Below are 18,872 nucleotides of genomic sequence, written 5' to 3' on the forward strand. Positions count from 1 at the left end.
TTCATCACATGGAATCCAAGTACATACAAAACAGTCATATTGCCAGACAGTGGAGGTACACATACACACATGCTTACATTTTTATATATGAATAAATGTGTGTTGGAGGGGTGTGGGTGTGTACACATATCAGTCAGATGATATTTCTTACTCACCAAGTCTCCAAGTGACCTCAGTGATCTTAATGGTGATACTCAGCCGACACTTGAGTTTCCAGAAGATAAAAAGTGGGACAAAGTGCTTCAAAACTTTTCTTACTCCCCAGCATTGGACCATCATGGCTGCTACAGGTGAGATGATAAGTGCAGTTCTGTAGGAAAGTGAGGTCACAGAATCTCTAACTCATACCTCAGGGTCTGCCTGCCTCCCTTTCACACCTGTGTTGGCTGTTGTGACCGTTACTGAGCCCATTGTCCTGGCAGTAGGTAGGAGTCAGGTATTTTCTATTTCAGCCTGAAAAGTACGTTCCAGAAGGGAAAGAGGCAGATCAGGACGTAGGTGAGTGATAATGTCTGGAAAGGAGATTTCTCTGAGGTACGAACTGATGCAGTGCTAGTGTCACTCAGGAAGGACAATTCCTGGGGCATGAGCTCAGCTTTTGGAGGGAGACTAGAGGTCTGAGATTGGCACCAATCCCTGGCTGCTCTTAAAGTAATTTCATGAAATTCTTGCAGAAGGTGGTTCTTGGTGTTTGATCTAAGTGGTATCAAAATCTCAATTTTATGGTGCTTCACTGTAGAAATTTAAAAATTTCTCTGCCATTCAATATGGCATATGAAAACTACAAAGACATTTTCAGGAGTACTACAGTTATTTCTGTGAATGCTCTGTGCATGTAGTAATGGGTACGATAAAACTAATATCTAATTCTCAGCAGAAACCGTGTAACGGTGACAATTGGTAAAACAGAATTATTTTCCTGCAATTTGCTTGTCTTATGTTTTAATCTTCTCCAAAACAAATATAGTTTCTGTTCCTTTTTCAAAAATGACAGATGTGTGGTTACATGCTCCTGAATCAGGATTTAGTTTTTACCCCCAAAATACTTTATCACTTATTTATGTTCCATGTCCTATGCTTTGGGCCACAGCATAGTTTTATACAATAATTTCTGTGATGGATGTAATTGTACTTTAATTCCTGGCCAAAAAATTGAGTGCTTCTGTTGCCATGCTAATATTTATTAAATAAATCCAGTTCAGTCATGGAAAATTAGCCAGGGCATCTACAATTTACTAACACTTCTGAATTGATTTATAAATGCTATTGCTCTATAGAATACTTAGATAAATAGGGAAATTATCACAACTGAACTCATAAAATATATTTAAAATATGACAGGTATTTGGGTTATTTGAAGTACACAACAAGAGAGCTCTGATAAAATAGCACAGTGGTCAAACCAATGTCATTGCAACCAGATTACCTATGGCTGTCACGTGGTTTTGGACTCATAGCTACCCTATAAGACAGAGGAGAACTCCTCCATAGGGTTTCCAAGGAGTGGCTGGTGGATTTGAACTGCCAATCTTTTGGTTACCACCCGAGCTCTGAACCGCTGTGCCACCAGGGCTCCAGCAACCAGGTTACCCAGGTTCAAATCCTGACTCTATGTCTATTTCTGTGAGTCCCTTAAGCTCCCTGTGGCTAAATTCTCTTTGTCTGACAAAGAAGAGTAATATTAGCTCCTAACTCATAGAGTCATGAATACTAAATAATTTAGAACAGGTAAAGCATTCAAAACAGTGACCAAAACTTTGTGAGTGCTACAAAGGGAAACACAAGACTATATTGGGAATCTCTTAACAAAAGAAAATATATTTAGAAATTAATTCTCAGAGTGAAGTAATGGTAAGTGGAAAATTTTCTGTTTTATTTTCCATGAAGAATGTAAGCCACAGTCACGCTTCCATGCAGAGCCCTCTGTATGTGAATTTTAAACTCAAGCCCTGGAAAATGACAGGATAGCCTCCCTGGATTTGAAAATAGCAACGATCCTCCTATTCCAGATGGTTGTTGGAATCCTGGGGAATTTCTCACTCACGATTCATTACATCCTCCCTCACTTCTATGGATACAGGTCACGGTCCACAGACTTGATCCTCAGGCACCTGACGGTAGCCAACTCCTTGGTCATTCTCTCTACAGGAGTGCCCCAGACATTGCTTGCTTTTGGGTTAAAACATTTCCTCAATGATTTTGGATGCAAACTTGTTTTATATCTTCAAAGGGTGGCCAGAGGTATGTCCATTTGTACCACCTGCCTCTTGAGTGTCTTCCAGACCATCACCATCAGCCCTATGCACTCCAGGTGGGCAGAGCTTAAACTAAAAGCCCTGAAGTACATCAGTCCCTCCAGTATCCTCTGCTGGACACTACACATGCTGGTCAATGCCATTGTTCCTATCTATGTGTCTGGGAAATGGAGCAACAATACCATCATAAAGAAAACTGTACTGGAATACTGCTCTACTACACAGCATGACAATGTGACAATCTCACTTTATGCAGCATTCGTATCCTCCCATGATGTTTTCTGTTTGGGATTCATGTCCTGGGCCAGTGGCTCCATGGTTTTCATCCTGTACAGACACAAGCAGAGGGTCCAACACATTCATAGGAACAACATCTCCCCCAGATCCTCTGCTGAGACCAGGGCCACCCAAAGTATCCTTGTCCTGGTGAGCACCTTTGTATCATTTTATGCCCTCTCTTCCATTATTTATGCTTATTTAGCTCTCTTTGATAATCCCAGTTGGTGGCTGGTGAACATGTCTGCGTTAATCACGGCGTGCTTCCCAACAATCAGCCCCTTTGTTCTCATGAGCAGTGACTCCCGTGTACTGAGACTTTGCTCTGTCTGCTGTGGAAGGAATATACAATTTCTATCTCTCATAAGAAAATGATAGTAATACATACATTTTGTACCATGTTCAGTCATTGATGAGCTCATCCCACACAGAACCTTAAGAACAATTACTGGCTAGTCTCACTGCAGAAAGAGTGGTGAACTAGGCAGACTGAGGCTATGCCCCGATGATAAACAGTAAATAATAGTAGCAATAGTAAACGAAATCTGATGTCAGTGTTATATAAGTACTTATAGAGTTGTATTTTATTAATGGTTGCAATGGAGATGTTCAGAGCCTGCACAATGACAAAGGTTAGTCGAGAAATAATGTGTTTGTTCTTGCTAGTTGCTGTCAAGTCAGCTTCTACTCGTAATGACCTTATGTATAACAGAATGAAATGTTGCCTGGTCCTGCACCATCCTCACAATAGTTGGTATATTGGAGCCCATTGTTGTAGCCACTATGTCAATCCATCTCTTTGAAGGTCTCCCTCTTTTTCATTGACCCACTACCTTACCAAGCACCAAGTCCTTCTCCAGTGATTGGTCCCTCCTGATGATGTGTCCAATGAAAGTAAAACCAAGTCTGCCCATCCTTTCTTCTAAGGAGCATTTTGGCTATACTTCCAAAACTGATGAAATAATGTGGAATTACTAGAACGTCTTTGAGCATGTGTTTTAATCTAAAATATAATATTTTCCACAAATTTAACTGGACATGAAAATTTAAGGTCAGTTTCATAAAATAGGAGTATTACCTGGGATAGACCTTTGGGAAACTGGTATCCTGGAGAGGGGTATGGCCCTATATTATAATATTGTAAGTAAGCGACCTGTATAAATTTCAGGAAAAATTAGGTTAGTGTTATTGAAGGAACTGGAGTCCAGGTTCTGAATATTGTACTTTACATCCTAAGAGAAACGGTGGCTATCTGAAATACAATCATGCCCCTGCAGAAAGTTTTGTGTATAGGCAGTTCCCAAGTTACAAACAAGATACGTTTCTAAGTCTGTCTTTAAGTTGAATTTGTAGGTAAGTCTAAACAGATACATACAATTCTAATTTAGCATCAGTTAGTCAAATGTTTGTCTTAATAGATAGCATATATTTAATCTTTCTGTGCATATAAAAGACTTAAGAAACACTTTCAAACCGCAATGTTTCCATGAGCGTCACAAAGTAGTGCATGTGTACCTTATAACAAACAATGGTATTTAACTTGAATTTTTAATATAATAGGTTTTTTGGCAGTCCATTCTTAAGTAGTATTTGTCCATCAAGTCAGACTGCCGGCATTAAAACTATTTTCAGGTAAACACTGGAAAAATAAAATGCAGGGCAAGAAAGAAAAACATAAGAATATTTGATCACTGAATTAAAAAAAATATGGTGAGTAAAATAAGCCAGTCACAAATATTCTATGATTCTGCTTATATGAAATATCTAGAATAGGTACACATATAAAGACCAAAGGTTATTAAGGGTTTTTTTATTAAGGGGTATGACGGAAGCAAAAAGAGAGTCATTCCTTGGGGTGACCTGAGATTTGGTTAAGGGTGAAGAAAAAATTTGGAAACACTGGCAATGGTTGAGCAACTTGAATCATAATTAATGTCACTGAGTTGTACATGTAAAATATGCTGAAATGGCAAAAGTTTGCTCCAAACCAAAACCAAACCCACTGCTGTCGAGTCGATTCCGACTCATAGCGACCCTATAGAACAGAGTAGAACTGCCCCATAGAGTTTCCAAGGAGCGTCTGGCAGATTCAAACTGCCAACCCTTTGGTTAGCAGCCGTAGCACTTAACCACTACACCACCAGCGTTTCCTTATTGTTGTGATAATTATGTGTATAAAAGTTTGTTATATACACATAATTATCACAATATTGAAAAGCATAAAGAAATCAAATGGTCCCTTAAAAAAGAAAAAAAAAAATACTGCAACTGGGAGGCAACAATTAAACAAGTGTGTTAAGGAGGGGCAGGCATCCCCGCTGTCCAGAGGTGATCTGCTTCACAGTTGGTTCTAGTGCAAGCCAGCCCCCTGATGGTGAGCTGTTGCTATCAGGCCTGCTACTGACACCACCTGGATGGAAATGGCTACTGGGTGCAGTAGTCAGTGGGCCAAATTAAAGGCAGCTTGGCTAGAATCACCCAAGGGCCCCATCCCTTAGCTATTTTTATTGACTTTTGGGCAGTAATAATAGGCCTCCTTCCATGGATACCCCAGTGGGAAAGGATTGTTGGGAAATTAACGGAAGACCCCTGTGGGAGCAAGGACTATGGCAAGACATCGGGGACAAACTGCATGATCTGGATCTCAGGTAACTGTGTATCATGTCACAGCACACACTGTGAATTCCCCAATGGGCAGCTGCCTAGCAACAATGTGAGGGCTGTTGTCCCCACTGATAATCTAGATATATAAGAAAGGTGGAGCATTGTGTTTAGTATGTTGCTCCAAGCATTGTACTCCATTAACACATCAATAGAAACCCATTAACTGGTGCTAAAAAAAAGCCTATTAATCATTATACTCGGCTGCATGTAGACTTCATGCATGTTAGCATTGGATGGTACAGTATATAAACACCCAATCCCCGCTATTATTCACACACCTCTACTCGGGTGGCCCCTGGCGTTTTGCTGTCCATCGTGAGATTTCCAGTTCTGAGCTCTCTGTATGTAAGTTCCTTAATAACGTTTTGTCTAATTAACTTTTTTTACTGCCTCGTTTTTCAAAATCTGACCTATGCCCTCTGGAGGCTCTCCTCCCGCTGGTCTAATGGGCCACAATCATTAGGTACAGGCAGAAGTGAGTTAATAAGATAAACTCTACTGCCGTTTGCTACCAGCGGATGGGTCAGAATTTAGCATGAGGGCAATACTCTCAGGAGTCCCTGGGTGGTGCAAAGAGCTAAGCCCTTGACTGTGAACTGAAAGGCGGGAAGTTCAAACTGACCCAGAGCTGCCTCGAAGAAAGGCCTGGGGATCTGCTTCTGAAAGGTCACAGACAAGAAAACTCTATGGAGCACAGTTCTACTCTGACACACATGAGTCAGAATCCACTGGAATACAGCTAGTTGGTTGGTTGGCCCCTAGTCTGTGATGTTCAAATCTTTGTCTATGTAGGTGATGTTTCTGCTGGGCAAGTTAGAAGTCTCAGTCTCAACAGCCCCAATTAGGATGTTGTCACTTCTTTGCCGGTAGGCATGGCTGAAAAAAACCGAAGAAATTCAGAGTTCTGTTTTTTAATTAAAATTTATTGAAACTATGTGGTCATATTTACAATGTCCAATTTTTCCTGCGGTCAAGGAAAACTGTGCCTGATGATTTTGTCATTTGGAGCTACAGGTGAATGGAACCAGCCTCCAAGTAGAGGAGTCCCTCAGGGTTTGGGATCTGTAGTTACCCTGACACAATGACCAGGTACGCGACTTTTGAAAGTCAGTTATTAGCTTGCTTCTAAGCTCCAGTCAACTCAGAAGCCTAAACCAAGAGAGATTTATGACTCCCCAGCTTGATATTCCTACTGTGGAGTGGGTCATCTTGGACCCAACAAGGTCCCAAGTGTCCCCAAAGCTTGTTGTTGTTAGGTGCTGTTGAGTCACTCCTGACTCATAGAAACACTGTACAGAAAAGAACAAAACACTGCCCGGTCCGGTACTGTTCTCATAGTCATTGCTATGCTTGAGTCCACTGTTGCAGCTACTGTATCAATCCCATTTCATTGAAGGTTTTCCTCTTTTTTGCTGACCTTCTCACTTTACCAAGCAAGATATTCTTCTCCAGGGACTGTTCCCTCCTGATAACACGTTCAAAGTATGGGGGGCACAGTCTCGTCATCCTTGCTCCTAAAGAGCGTTCTGGTTGTATTTATTCCAAGACAGATTTGTTCCTTCTTTTGGCAGTCTATAGTATAGTCAACATTCTTTACCAACACTACAATTCAAAGGCGTCAGCTCTTCTTCGGTCTTCCTTATTCATTGTCCGGCTTTCACATGCAAATGATGCAATTGAAAACTACACAGCTTGGGTCAGGCTCACCTTGGTCTTCAAGGTGACATCTTTGCTTATCAACACTTTAAAGAGGTTTTTCAGCAAATGTCCAATGCAACGTGTCTTTTCATTTCTGACTGCTATTTTCATGGGTGTTGGTTGTAGGTCCAAGTAAAGTGAAATCCTTGACAACTGCAATCTTTTCTCTGTTTATCATGATGTTGCTTATTGATCCAGTTGTGAGGATTTTCGTTTTCTTTATGTTGAGGTGTAACCCATGCTGAAGGCTGTGGTCTTTCATCTACATCTGTAAGTGCTTCAAGTCCTCTTTACTTTCAGCAAGCCAGGTTGTGTCGTTTACATAAGCCAGGTAGTTAATGAGTCTTCCTCCAGTCCTGTTGCCCCTTCTTCTTCATATAGTCCAGCTTCTCAGATTATTTGTTCAGCAGACAGATTGAACAAGTATGGTGAAAGAACATAACCCTGACGCACATTTTTCTGACTTTAAACTATGTAGCATCCCCTTATTCTGTTCAAATGACTGCCTCTTGACACAGGTTCCTCATGAGCACAATTAAGTGGTCTGGAATTCCCATTCTTCGCAGCATTACCCATAATTTGTCATGATCCGCACAGTCAAATGCTTTTGCATAGCTGGTAAAACACAGGTAAACATCTTTATAGAATTCTCTGCTTTCAGTCAGGATGCATCTGACATCAGCAATAATATTCCTGGTTCCGCATACTCATCTGAATCCAGCTGGAATTTCTGTCACTTTGCTGCTGATATACTCATGTAACGCTTCTGAATGATCTTCAGCAAAATTTTATGTGTGTATGATATTGTTCAATAATTTCTGCATTTGCTTGGATCACCTTTCTTTAGAATAGGCACAAATATGGATCTCTTCCAATCAGTTGGCCAGGATGCTGTCTTCCAAATTTCTTGGCATAGACGAATGAGCACTTCCAGCACTGCATCCATTGGTTGAAGCATCTCAATTGGCATCCCATCCGTTTCTGGAGCCTTGTTTTTCACCAAAGCCTTCAATGCAGCTTGAACTTCTTCCTTTAGTACCATTGGTTCCTGATCACATGCTACCTTCTGAAATGGTTGATGGCTAACCAATTCTTTTTGGTATAGTGACTCTGTGTATTCCTTCCATCTTCTTTTGATGCTTGCTGCATCATTTAATATTTTCTCCATAGAATCCTTTAATATTGCAGCTCAAGGCTTGAATTTTTTCTTCCGTTCTTTCAGCTTGAGAAATGGCGAGCATGTTCTTCCCTTTTGGTTTTCTATCTCCAGCTCTTTGCACATGTCATTATAATTCTTTACTTTGTCTTCTCGAGCTGCCCTTTGAAGTCTTCAGTTCTTTTACTTCATCATTTCTTCCTTTTGCTTTAGCTGCTTGACATTCATAAGCAAGTTTCAGAGTCTTCTCTGACATCCATCTTGGTCTTTTCTTTCTTTCCTGTCTTTTCAATGACCTCTTGCTTTCTTCATGTATGATGTCCTTCGTGTCATTCCACAACTCGTTTGGTCTTCAGTCGGTAGTGTTCAGTGCATCAAATCTATTCCTGAGATGGTCTCTAAATTCAGGTGGGATATACTCAAGGTTATATTTCGGCTCTCGTGGACTTGCTCTGATTTTCTTCAGTTTCAGCTTGAACTTGTATATGAGCAATTGATGGTCTGTTCTACAGTCGGCCCCTGGCCTTGTTCTGACTGATGATATGAGCTTTTCCATCGTCTCTTTCCACAGATGTAGTCAATTTGATTCTTGTGTTCCATCTGGCGAGGTCCATGTGTATAGTCGCCGCTTATGTTGGTGTAAGAAGGTATTTGCCATGAAGACGTCGCTGGTCTTGCAAAATTCTATCATTCGATCTCCGGCATTGTTTCTGTCTTCAAGGCCATATTTCCCAACTACTGATCCTTCTTCTTTGTTTCCAACTTTCACATTCCAATCACCGGTAATTAGGAATGCATCCTGATTGCATGTTTGATCAATTTCAGACTGCAGCAGCTGATAAAAATCTTCTGTTTCTTCACCTTTGGCCTTAGTGGTAGGTGTGTAAATTTGAATAATAGTCATATTAACTCGTCTTCCTTGTAGGTGTATGGGTATTATCCTATCACTGACAGCGTTGTATTTCAGGATAGATCTTGAAATGTTCTTTTTGATGATGAATGCAACACCGTTCCTCTTCAAGTTGTCATTCCTAGCATAGTAGACTATACGATTGTTCAGTTCAAAATGGCCGATACCAGTCCATTTCAGCTCACTAATTTTTTAATGCCTAGGATACCAATGTTTATACGTTCCATTTCATTTTTGATGATTTTCAATTTTCCTGGATTCATATTGTACCTTCCAGATTCCAATTATTAATGGATGTTTGCAGCTTTTTCTTCTCATTTTGAGTTGTGCCACGTCAGCAAATGAAGGTCCCGAAAGCTTACTCCAGCCATGTCATTCTGGTTGACTCTACTTTCAAGAGGCAGCTCTTCACCAGTCGTCTTTTGAGTGCCTTCCAACCTGAGGGGCTCATCTTCCGGCACTACATCAGACAATGTTCTGCTGCTATTCATAAGGTTTTCACTGGCTAATGCTTTTCAGAAGAAGACTGCTGGGTCCTTCTTTCTAGTCTATCTTGGTCTGGAAGCTCAGCTGAAACCTGTCCTCTATGGGTTACCCTGCTGGTTTCTGAATATGAGTGGCATAGCTTCCAGCATCACAGCAATACACAAACCCCCACAGTATGACAAACTGACAGACGTGTGGGGGTCTAGGGATCTAGGAGGCTAGAAGTGCAAATTCAGAGTGCCAGCTTCAGAGGAAGGCTTTCTCTCTTTGTCTGCTCTGGAAGAAGGTCCTTGTTATCAACCTTCCCTTGGCCTAGGAGCTTCTCTACGCAGGAACCCCAGATCCAAATGACGTGCTCTCCTCTGGGCACTGCTTTCTTGTTTGTATGAGGTCCCCGTGTCTCTTTGCTCCCTTCTCTCTTTTGTATGTCAAAAGAAATTGGCTCAGGACACAATCCAATCTTGTAGATTGAGTTCTGCCTCATTAACATAACACCGCTAATCCCATCTCATCAACATCACAGAGGTAGGATTTACAACACATAGGAAAATCACATCAGATGACAAAATGGTGGACAATCACACAATACTGGGAATCATGGACTAGCCAAATTGGTACACATATTTTGGGGGGACGCAATTCAATCCACGGAATGTGTGATTCAAATATGTGTATCAAGTCCACCCAGAGGTGCTTTAGAAGAAGGCCTGATGATCTGCTTCTGAAATATCAGCCATTGAAAACCCTATGGAGCATGGTTCTACTCTAAACCGCATGGAGTCATCATGAGTCATAACTGATTCGATGGTAATGGGCATATACAGAAGGAACCCTGGTGGTGCCGTGGTTAAAGCACTTGGCTGCTAACTAAAGTTCGGCAGTTTGAACTCACCAGCTGCTCCACAGGAGAAAGATGTGGCAGGCTGCTTCCGTAAAGATTACAGCCCTGGAAACCCTATGAGGTAGTTCTACTCTGTCCTATAGGGTTGCTATGAGTCGAAATTGACTACAGGACAACGGATTTAGTTTTGGGTCATACATATGCACACACACACTATGTATATATATATGTATGTATGTATGTATTCCTGGATGGTGCAAATGGTTTACACTCTACTACCAACCTAAAGGTTGGCAGTTTATATCCACCCAGAGGCACCTCAGAAGTAAGACTTGGAGATCTGCTTCTGTAAAGATTATAGCCAAGGAAGTCTTATGGACCAGCTCTACTCTAGTACTTGGGGTCGCAGGAATCAGCATTGACTCGATAGCAGTATGTTGTTTTTTTTTTTTTTTGGTGAGGAGATATATATGTGTATATATACATTTTCTCTTACTTGTTTGGATTATGCTAAAGGAAAGGACCAGAGGGCTCACCTACTCTCCAAATCAGGATGGGTTTAGATATGTAAAGGAGCCCTGGTGGCACCGTAGTTAAGTGTTTGGCTGCTAATCGAAAGGTGGAGAGTTTGAACCCACCAGCCACTCCTCGGGAGAAAGTTGTGGATGTTGGCTTCCTTAAAGGTTTACAGGCTTGGAAACCCTATGGGGCAGTTCTACTCCATCCTACAGGGTCTCTATGAGTTGAAACCGACTCTGTGGCAATGGGTTAAATGTGTAGGTGGGGTATAAACTTGGAGAGCAAACTGATCAGTATAAAAATGGTAAGAATGTAAAATGTTGGGGTAGGGAGGGGACCTGGGAGAGAGCAGAGAGTGACTGGTGGGGTGGGGCACTGCCTGCAAGGGGAGGGGCAGCTGAGAGTCCTTATATACAGAAGGGGATTTGGGAAAAGAATCATTACTCTAAGAGTTTGTGATGTTCTATGGGTGTCCTGCCATCTCTCCCCTGTATCACCTTTCAGTGTCTTTAATAGAGGCCATGTGGCTCACTGAGGTTTCTTTTATTTTTTAAATTGAGTTCTTTGGGAGATAACTAAGGGTGGAGTAAGTTCTGTGATTGAGTTGATATGAGGCAGAGACAGATTTTGCAGGGCAGTCTAAATTGAGTAAAATGGGGTCCTAAGAGTGTGTAAATCTCTGGGAATTAGAAGAAAATCTCAGGCCTTGGAAATTATGCGGTCAGACCCCAGAATTCTAAGGCGGTGAAGATAGACACAGCTGATATTTGGGTTATGTGTGGAATGACATACCTGGAATAACTAGTTTTTTCAAAGTGTATTAAAGGTGGGATGAGAGAATGGAGGTGGAAACAGAGAGGGCCAGCGAAGAGTAGAAGATTCAGCTGGGCTGGGATGGTTGTGGTAGTATCGGATAGACCAGAGGGTACAGGAGAGGCCATGGGGTTCATCTCCTTTTTGTTTCTTCTCCCAGCCTTAAGAAGCTTTTGTGTCCATCAACAGATGAATAGATAAACAAATGCGGTAAATACACACAATGGAATACTACTACTCAGCCATAAGGAGAAATGAAGCCCTGATGCTTGCCACAACGTGGATGAACCTTGAAAACGTCATGCTGAGTGAAATAAGTCAGTCACAATGGACAAAGGCTGTCTGATGTCACTGATATGAAACAAGGAAGTATACATAAACAAACAATATTAATGGTTACCAGCTGTGGGAGAGGGTGGCAAAATGGGGGATTTTTTGCTTGGAGGCATTGAGTTTATGCTAACCGAAAGGTTGCCAGTTTGAACCCACCAGTCACTCAGTGGGAGAAAGATGTGGCAGTCTGCTCGCGTAGATTTACAGCCTTGTACACCCTGTGGGGGCACTTCTACTCTGTCCTATAGGTTCACTACAAGTAGGAATGGACTGTTTTTTAACGAGTTTTTAAGTCCTCCAAGCTGCACATCCCAAGAGCTGAAAGTCTCAGCAACTGACACAGGGTTGAGTTTCTGCCTCTCAGGTGTATGAAGGATAGAAATGAAAATGATGATCTGAGGGGCATCAGAATGAAGCTGCATATTCAGACAGGCATAGTTTTGCATTTCAGGTTTTAGTTTACATCCCCTGCACAGACAACTCCAGCCCCTCTTAATTAAATTGCTTAAAATAAATTCCGATTGCAGAAGACGTTCCCGGATCCAACCATTTCAGTACAACGCCCTGGTCTCTAAGTTTCAACCGCCTTACTCACGAACTCCAAAAATTACGTTCGACTTAAACTGTTTGTAAATCGTTAAGAGGAAACAGCTTTCAATCTAAGTGTCCCACACAATTCTAAGCTTTTACCTTAAATTGTCTGAAACACTAACTTAAAATAGGCAAAGAGCAACCCTTCTCCACTACCTACTAAAGGCGTTCAATGGTTTCCAAACCTCGATAACAGATGCTCAGGGTTTGAGGCAGAGGGCAGCTCCGCCCTCTTCCCGCCCATTATCCCCTTTCTGGGCCGAGGCTTGGCTCACCTCCTCGCCCCGCCCCCTGCCGCTTGCCCCCGCCCATTCCCCGCCCCACGTAATGCGTCTATTCTAGTCGCGCGCCTGCGCAGTTTATTGTAGACGCAGAAGCGCGTTGTGTAGGAAGTCACAGTGAGGTGAGCTTCCGACTTTCTGGTTTAAATCTACGCTTTCGGTCCCAAGTCTCCACATCCTGCCCGGGGTTCGCTCCTGCCCTTTCCACCTCCGGAGATCCCGGCGCGGCCCTGAGAGATTCCGAGCGCTGGTCGCTCCGCCACCGGCCGGGGATCCGCGTCCTTTTCTGTGTTAAGTCGCGCTGAGGCGGGTCCCTGCCCCGGGCTCTCTGCCCTCGGGCCGTGCACACGCCGCCTGCCGCGTCGTATTCCCGCTTAAACCGTCCCCGACCCCCGCCCGCCTGCACCGAGTGGGTCCTCACCGGGGGGTCTCTGGCGACATGCCGCCCCTCCTGCAGTGTCGCCCCAGAAGGGCCGCCGGCCCTCTCCCGGCCCTGGGACTCTGAGACCCCACCGCTCTCCGGAGACCCCGACCTCGCGTCTTCTTACCTGTAAAGAAAAACTGCGACTTGTCTCGCTCAATTCTGTTTCACTCTCTTCCTTTTACAAGAGGGATAAGATAGTCATTTGCGAAAAAGGATAGTTTTACTTCCTCGTTCCGGATTTGGATGGCTTTTATTTATTTATTTCTACCCTAATTGCTCTGTGTAGGACTTCCGGTACAATGTTGAATAGCAGTGGCGAGAGTGGGCATCCTTGTCTTGTTCCTGATGTTATTGGGTCAGTTTTCAGTCTTTATTGAGTATGATGTTAGGTGTGGGTTTTTCATAAATGACTTTTGTCCCGTTGAATAAATTTGCTTAGAGCTTATTACCTAAGCTGCACCCTCATTCAGTCAACAGCATGTTGCACAGCTGATCACTCCCTCTTTCTGGAAACACTTTCTTCTTGGCTGTTTGGACATTACGGTATTCTTTAAATGTCTACATTTCTGTGTATTTGTTTCATTTTTCACTTCTCAGCGCCCCAGGGAGCAGTCCTTGAACCTCTTCTCTCTGTCTACACTCATGTTCTCTCTGTCTGTACTCATGTCTTCTCCCTCTCATCTTACGTCACAGCTTTAAATATCTTGACATCTCCAGCCCAGACTGCTCCTCTAAACTCCAGACTTGTGTTTCCATGTGGGTGCTCAGCTTCTCTGCTGGGCCTCTGGAAGGTATCTCTACCTGAAAATGTACGAAAATGACCCCCTGACCTCCTGTGTTCCCCTTGAACTCCACCACATCTCTGTTAAGGGCTGGTCCAACCTGAGGCTCAAGTGAACATCTTGGCATGTTTTAAAAGTACACAACACAGTACATTATTTGTACATGTTTTGAGTTATGATAAAATAAAGCAAAGAAAATAGATATTAAAATAGGTGGGAAACCTTGGTGGCGTAGTGGTTAAGTCCTCCTGCTGCTAACCAAAAAAGTGGTTCAAATCCACCAGGCACTCCTTGGGAACTCTATGGGGCAGTTCTCGTCTGTCCTTTAGGGTCGCAAGGTGAGGATACATAATTTTGGAGTATGGGGGAAAATAGTTGAAGTCCCTGAGCCTTCCTGTCTGCTTCCCCAGGATCTCTCTGAACTCATGTTCTTATCTCCTTGCTCACTTACTCTGCTCCAGTCACACGAGGGTCTTCCTCGGGCCAGAATCTTTGTTGACTCAGGTCCTTCAGATTCCTGGTCCCACTGCCTGGAACTCCCTTATCCCTCACATGCATCTAGAAAATATCCTTACTTCCTCAGCTGTTTGTTCTTATATCACCTTCTCATGGCAGTCTTCTATGACCCCGCATTCAACATTCTAGCCACACCCTCATCCTCCAACTTTAACCCATAATGCTTAATGCCTGCTGTGCATGTTTCTACCTGTTCCTGCCCCTTCCACTGGATAGATACAGGTGACAGCAGAGCCACAGGTTGGGAGATGTGCTGGTCTTGCCTCCTCTGAGTGGGACTCATCCTTGGCTTCACACTTCATTGCTGATACATTTTGCAAATACATCCCTTGTGCCCCCTCCCAGAGATTCCCTTTCCAATAGTCTAGATGGGGCCCAGCTTAAAGAATGGTTAAAATGACCCAGGTGATTCTAATCTACCCAGATTTGAGGACCAAGGCTCTGAGTCCTCCATTTCCTGAGCTGAGACCAGTCCCAGTTCTGGGGGGGATAAGGGGGACTGTTCTGCTTGGGTTTGGTGTCTGAACTGTGTAGGTGATCTGAAGGGGAGGTCATCTCAGCTCATGTCTCCCTGCTGAAGCAGCGTGTGTGCACTTCACCAGGAGGGGAGGGTGTTGACCTCAACTGTTGTTTTCCGTGTAGGACTATATTGCCCCTGAGTCCGTCCTGGGGCAGTGAGCAACAAGAACTGTCTTTCTCCATGGTGAGGTCCTCCCCTTGTGTATAGTTCTGGTATGGGAAAGGGGTGTGTTCATTCTGAGCATTTAACAGTGTAATTTTTACATTCAGGATTGACTTCTCAAGACTGAGCTTGCCTGAGAAAGAAGGTCACGGAAAGAAAAGATAAAGAGGAGTTCAGAATGACTCCGTCCCAGGTAACAGTCGTATTCCCAGCTGGTGGCTCTGTCCTCTCCTTCCTAAAATGCTGTCCTGAGAATTTATTCATCTTATCTGACTCTGACAATGTTCCGCTGCTATTCATAAGGGTTTCACTGGCTGATGCTTTTCAGACATAGACTGCTGGGCCCTTCTTCCTAGTCTGTCTTAGTCTGGAAGCTAAGCTGAAGCCTGTCCTCCATGGATGACCCTGCTGGTATCTGAATACCAGTTGGCATAGCTTCCAGCATCACAGCAACACACAAGCCATCACAGTACGACAAACTGACAGACAAGTGGGGGCAAAAGGAAGAATTGATAAAGTAAAAGAACTGAACAGAAGATTTCAAAGGGCGTCTCGAGAAGACAGAGTAAAGTATTATAATGACATGTGCAAAGAGCTGGAGATGGAAAACCAAAAGGGAAGAACACGCTCTTCGTTTCTCAAGCTGAAAGAACTGAAGAAAAAATTCAAGCCTCGAGTTGCAATAGTGAAGGATTCCATGGGGAAAATATTAAATGACACAGGAAGCATCAAAAGAAGATGGAAGAATAAACAGAGTCATTATACCAAACAGAATTAGTCTATATTCAACCATTTCAGGAGGTGGCATATGATCAGGAACCGATGGTACTGAAGGAAGAAGTCCAAGCTGCTCTGAAGGCATTGGTGAAAAACAAGGCTCCAGGAATTGGTGGAATATCAACTGAGATGTTTCAACAAACAGATGCAGCGCTGGAGGTCCTCACTCGTCTATGCCAAGAAATATGGAAGACAGCTTCCTAGCCAACTGATTGGAAGAGATACATATTTATGCCTATTCCCAAGAAAGGCGATCCAACCAAATGTGGAAATTATAGAACAATGTCATTAATATGACATGCAAGCAGAATTTTGCTGAAGATCCTTTAAAAATGGCTGCAGCAGTATATCGACAGGGAACTGCCAGAAATTCAGGCCGGTCTCAGAAGAAAACGTGGAACCAGGGATATCATTGCTGATGTCAGATGGATCCTAGCTAAAAGCAGAGAATACCAGAAGGATGTTTACCTGTGTTTTATTGACTTTGCAAAGGCATTCGGCTGTGTGGATCATAACAAACTATGGATAACATTGCAAAGAATGTGAATTCCAGAACACTTAATTGTGCTCATAAGGAACCTTTACATAGATCAAGAGGCGGTTGTTCAGACAGAACTAGGGGATAGTGGAGTGGTTTAAAGTCAGGAAGGGTGTTGTCAGGGTTGTATTCTTTCACCATACCTATTCAATCTGTATGCTGAGCAAATAATCCGATAAGCTGGACTATATGAAGAAGAACAGAGCATGGGGATTGGAGGAAGACTCATTGACAACCTGTGTTATGCAGATGACACAACCTTGCTTGCTGAAAGTGAAGAGGACCTGAAGCACTTACTAATGAAGATCAAAGACCACAGCCTTCAGTATGGATTGCACCTCAACATAAAGAAAACAAAAATCCTCAGAACTGGACCAATAAGCAACATCATGATAAACGGAGAAGAGATTGAAATTGTCAAGGATTTCATTTTACTTGGATCCACAATCAACAGCCATGGAAGCAGTGGTCAAGAAATCAGGTGATGCATTGCATTGGGTAAATCTGCTGCAAAGGACCTCTTTAAAGTGTTGAAGGGCAAAGATGTCACCCTGAAGACTAAGGTGCGCCTGACCCAAGCCATGGTATTTTCAGTCACATCATATGCATGTGAAAGCTGGATAATGAATAAGGAAGACCAAAGAAGAATTGACGCCTTTGAATTGTGGTGTTGGCGAAGAATATTGAATATACCATGGACTGCCAGAAGAACAAACAAATCTGTCTTGAAAGAGGCAAGGATGGTGAGACTGCATCTGACATAGTTTGGACATGTTGTCAGGAGGGATCAGTCCCTGGAGAAGGACATCATGCTTGGCAGGGTACAGGGTCAGTGGAAAAGAGGAAGACCCTCAACGAGGTGGATTGACACAGTGGCTGCAACAATGAACTCAAGCATAACAATGATTGTAAGGATGGCTCAGGACCAGGCAATGTTTCATTCTCTTGTGCGTAGGGTAGGTATGAGTCAGAACCTACTCGACGGCACCTAACAACAACATCTGACTCTGATGTGTCCTGGCTGACATGTTGGTTTGTACTCAACCAGGATCTTCCCTCATTCCCCTCTTACCTCCACAGAGATTCCATCTTACCATGACCCAGCGACATGGAACTTGTGAAGAGGCCCCATTTGGGGACCATCATGTGAAGGACTTCACAGCAGGCCTGGGTGGGAGACAGGGAATGGGCCCCATGGGGGCAGGGATGGGGGGCAGCAGGGAGGGTTTAGGGGCCGTCATCTCTCTGTAGAACAGCATTAAAGCATTTATGTGCTGTATTAATCTATGGGAACAGCTGAAAATTCTAGAAATGAAGACTCATAACTGGAAATCTGCTCTGCCTGATTACTAATCCATTCACAGCTAAACAAGTGAACCTGTGTTCCTGAACCAAATATTAATGATTTAAGATGGAATGGAAAATTCAGTAACAAACATCAGTGATAGAGAATTCAATAACAGACACCAGTGATAGAAGATGTTTTATTCTATAATCAATTTTAAAATACAGAATCAACCTAAATGTCCAACAGTAGCAGTTTCTTTAAACAATTCATAAGACATCTGTGGAAAATCAAATCCCAGTTCTCACGTCTCTACCAAGTGTGTTGATCAGTTCAAATAAATCTATTACCAATTTTGCTCCCTTCCGTTTCACTTCTTTTCTGGCACCACCTGCACGTGTAGAACTTATTCCTGTGACTGTAACCAGCCAGAGCAAGGCCAGATCTCACAAGTTAAGGACACAGTCCTCTAGGCTGCCAAGTCTGCCCCAAATTTTCAATTCCATCTGCACTCTCCAGAGACGCCTCCAGGTGCCCTCACTTCTGACCCGCTAGCTTCACATCAGGGATTTGCTCTACATCCTCAGAATATTAGCTTTTACCTCAGGAGGTCACAGCTCCCCTCACTTCTGACCTATTGGGTCCTACTACTCCCTTGAGTTCAATAATTTGCTGGAATGACTCACGACTTATGGGAATTTCTATCCTTAGGATTATAGTTTTATTATAGCAAAAAAGATATAAATGAAGAGACTCCTGGGGTGATGTCTGAAAGAGTTCCTAATTCGGAGTTTCCAAATCTCAACTTGCTACCCTCCTACATGCTTCAATGTCTTTCACCAACTAGGGAGCCCGTACAGCTTCAGTGTTTGGAGCTTTTATTGAGAGTCTCATTATATAACTTGAAATTCATTCCCTCTCCCCTGAGATGGGTTGATATCACAAGGTTGATACAGAATGAGTTGTTCTGTCCTGATTAGCCCCCACCCAAGAGTTGCCTCATTAGAATAACCTGTTAGATATAGTCTGGAGACCTCAAAGACAC

The 18,872-nt window shown here is 43.1% G+C and overlaps 2 protein-coding genes across 6 annotated transcripts in view; both read left to right on the top strand.

Moving 5' to 3' along the window:
• The first annotated feature begins 277 nt into the window (after window positions 1-277).
• LOC126086219 (vomeronasal type-1 receptor 2-like) lies at window positions 278-2,906 on the top strand. Its single transcript, XM_049902388.1, has 2 exons — window positions 278-290; window positions 1,948-2,906. Exons 1-2 carry the CDS (start codon window positions 278-280, stop codon window positions 2,904-2,906), a joined length of 972 nt encoding a protein of 323 aa, XP_049758345.1.
• Window positions 2,907-12,911: 10,005 nt separating this feature from the next.
• Window positions 12,912-18,872, top strand: part of LOC126085954 (zinc finger protein 665-like) — a 30,336-nt gene continuing 24,375 nt past the window's right edge. For 3 of the 5 annotated variants that reach the window (XM_049901857.1, XM_049901858.1, XM_049901855.1), the window contains exons 1-2: window positions 13,513-13,602; window positions 15,335-15,420. In XM_049901857.1, the coding sequence (XP_049757814.1) occupies window positions 15,406-15,420 (15 nt within the window). In that variant the 5' untranslated portion in view covers window positions 13,513-13,602; window positions 15,335-15,405. Of the gene's footprint in view, window positions 12,946-13,511; window positions 13,603-15,334; window positions 15,421-18,872 lie in introns of those variants that run through there. The other 2 variants (XM_049901856.1, XM_049901859.1) reach the window with 2 other exon arrangements.

Source organism: Elephas maximus, chromosome 11 (assembly GCF_024166365.1).
Source record: "Elephas maximus indicus isolate mEleMax1 chromosome 11, mEleMax1 primary haplotype, whole genome shotgun sequence".
In the NCBI taxonomy this organism is placed as follows: Eukaryota; Metazoa; Chordata; class Mammalia; order Proboscidea; family Elephantidae; genus Elephas; species Elephas maximus.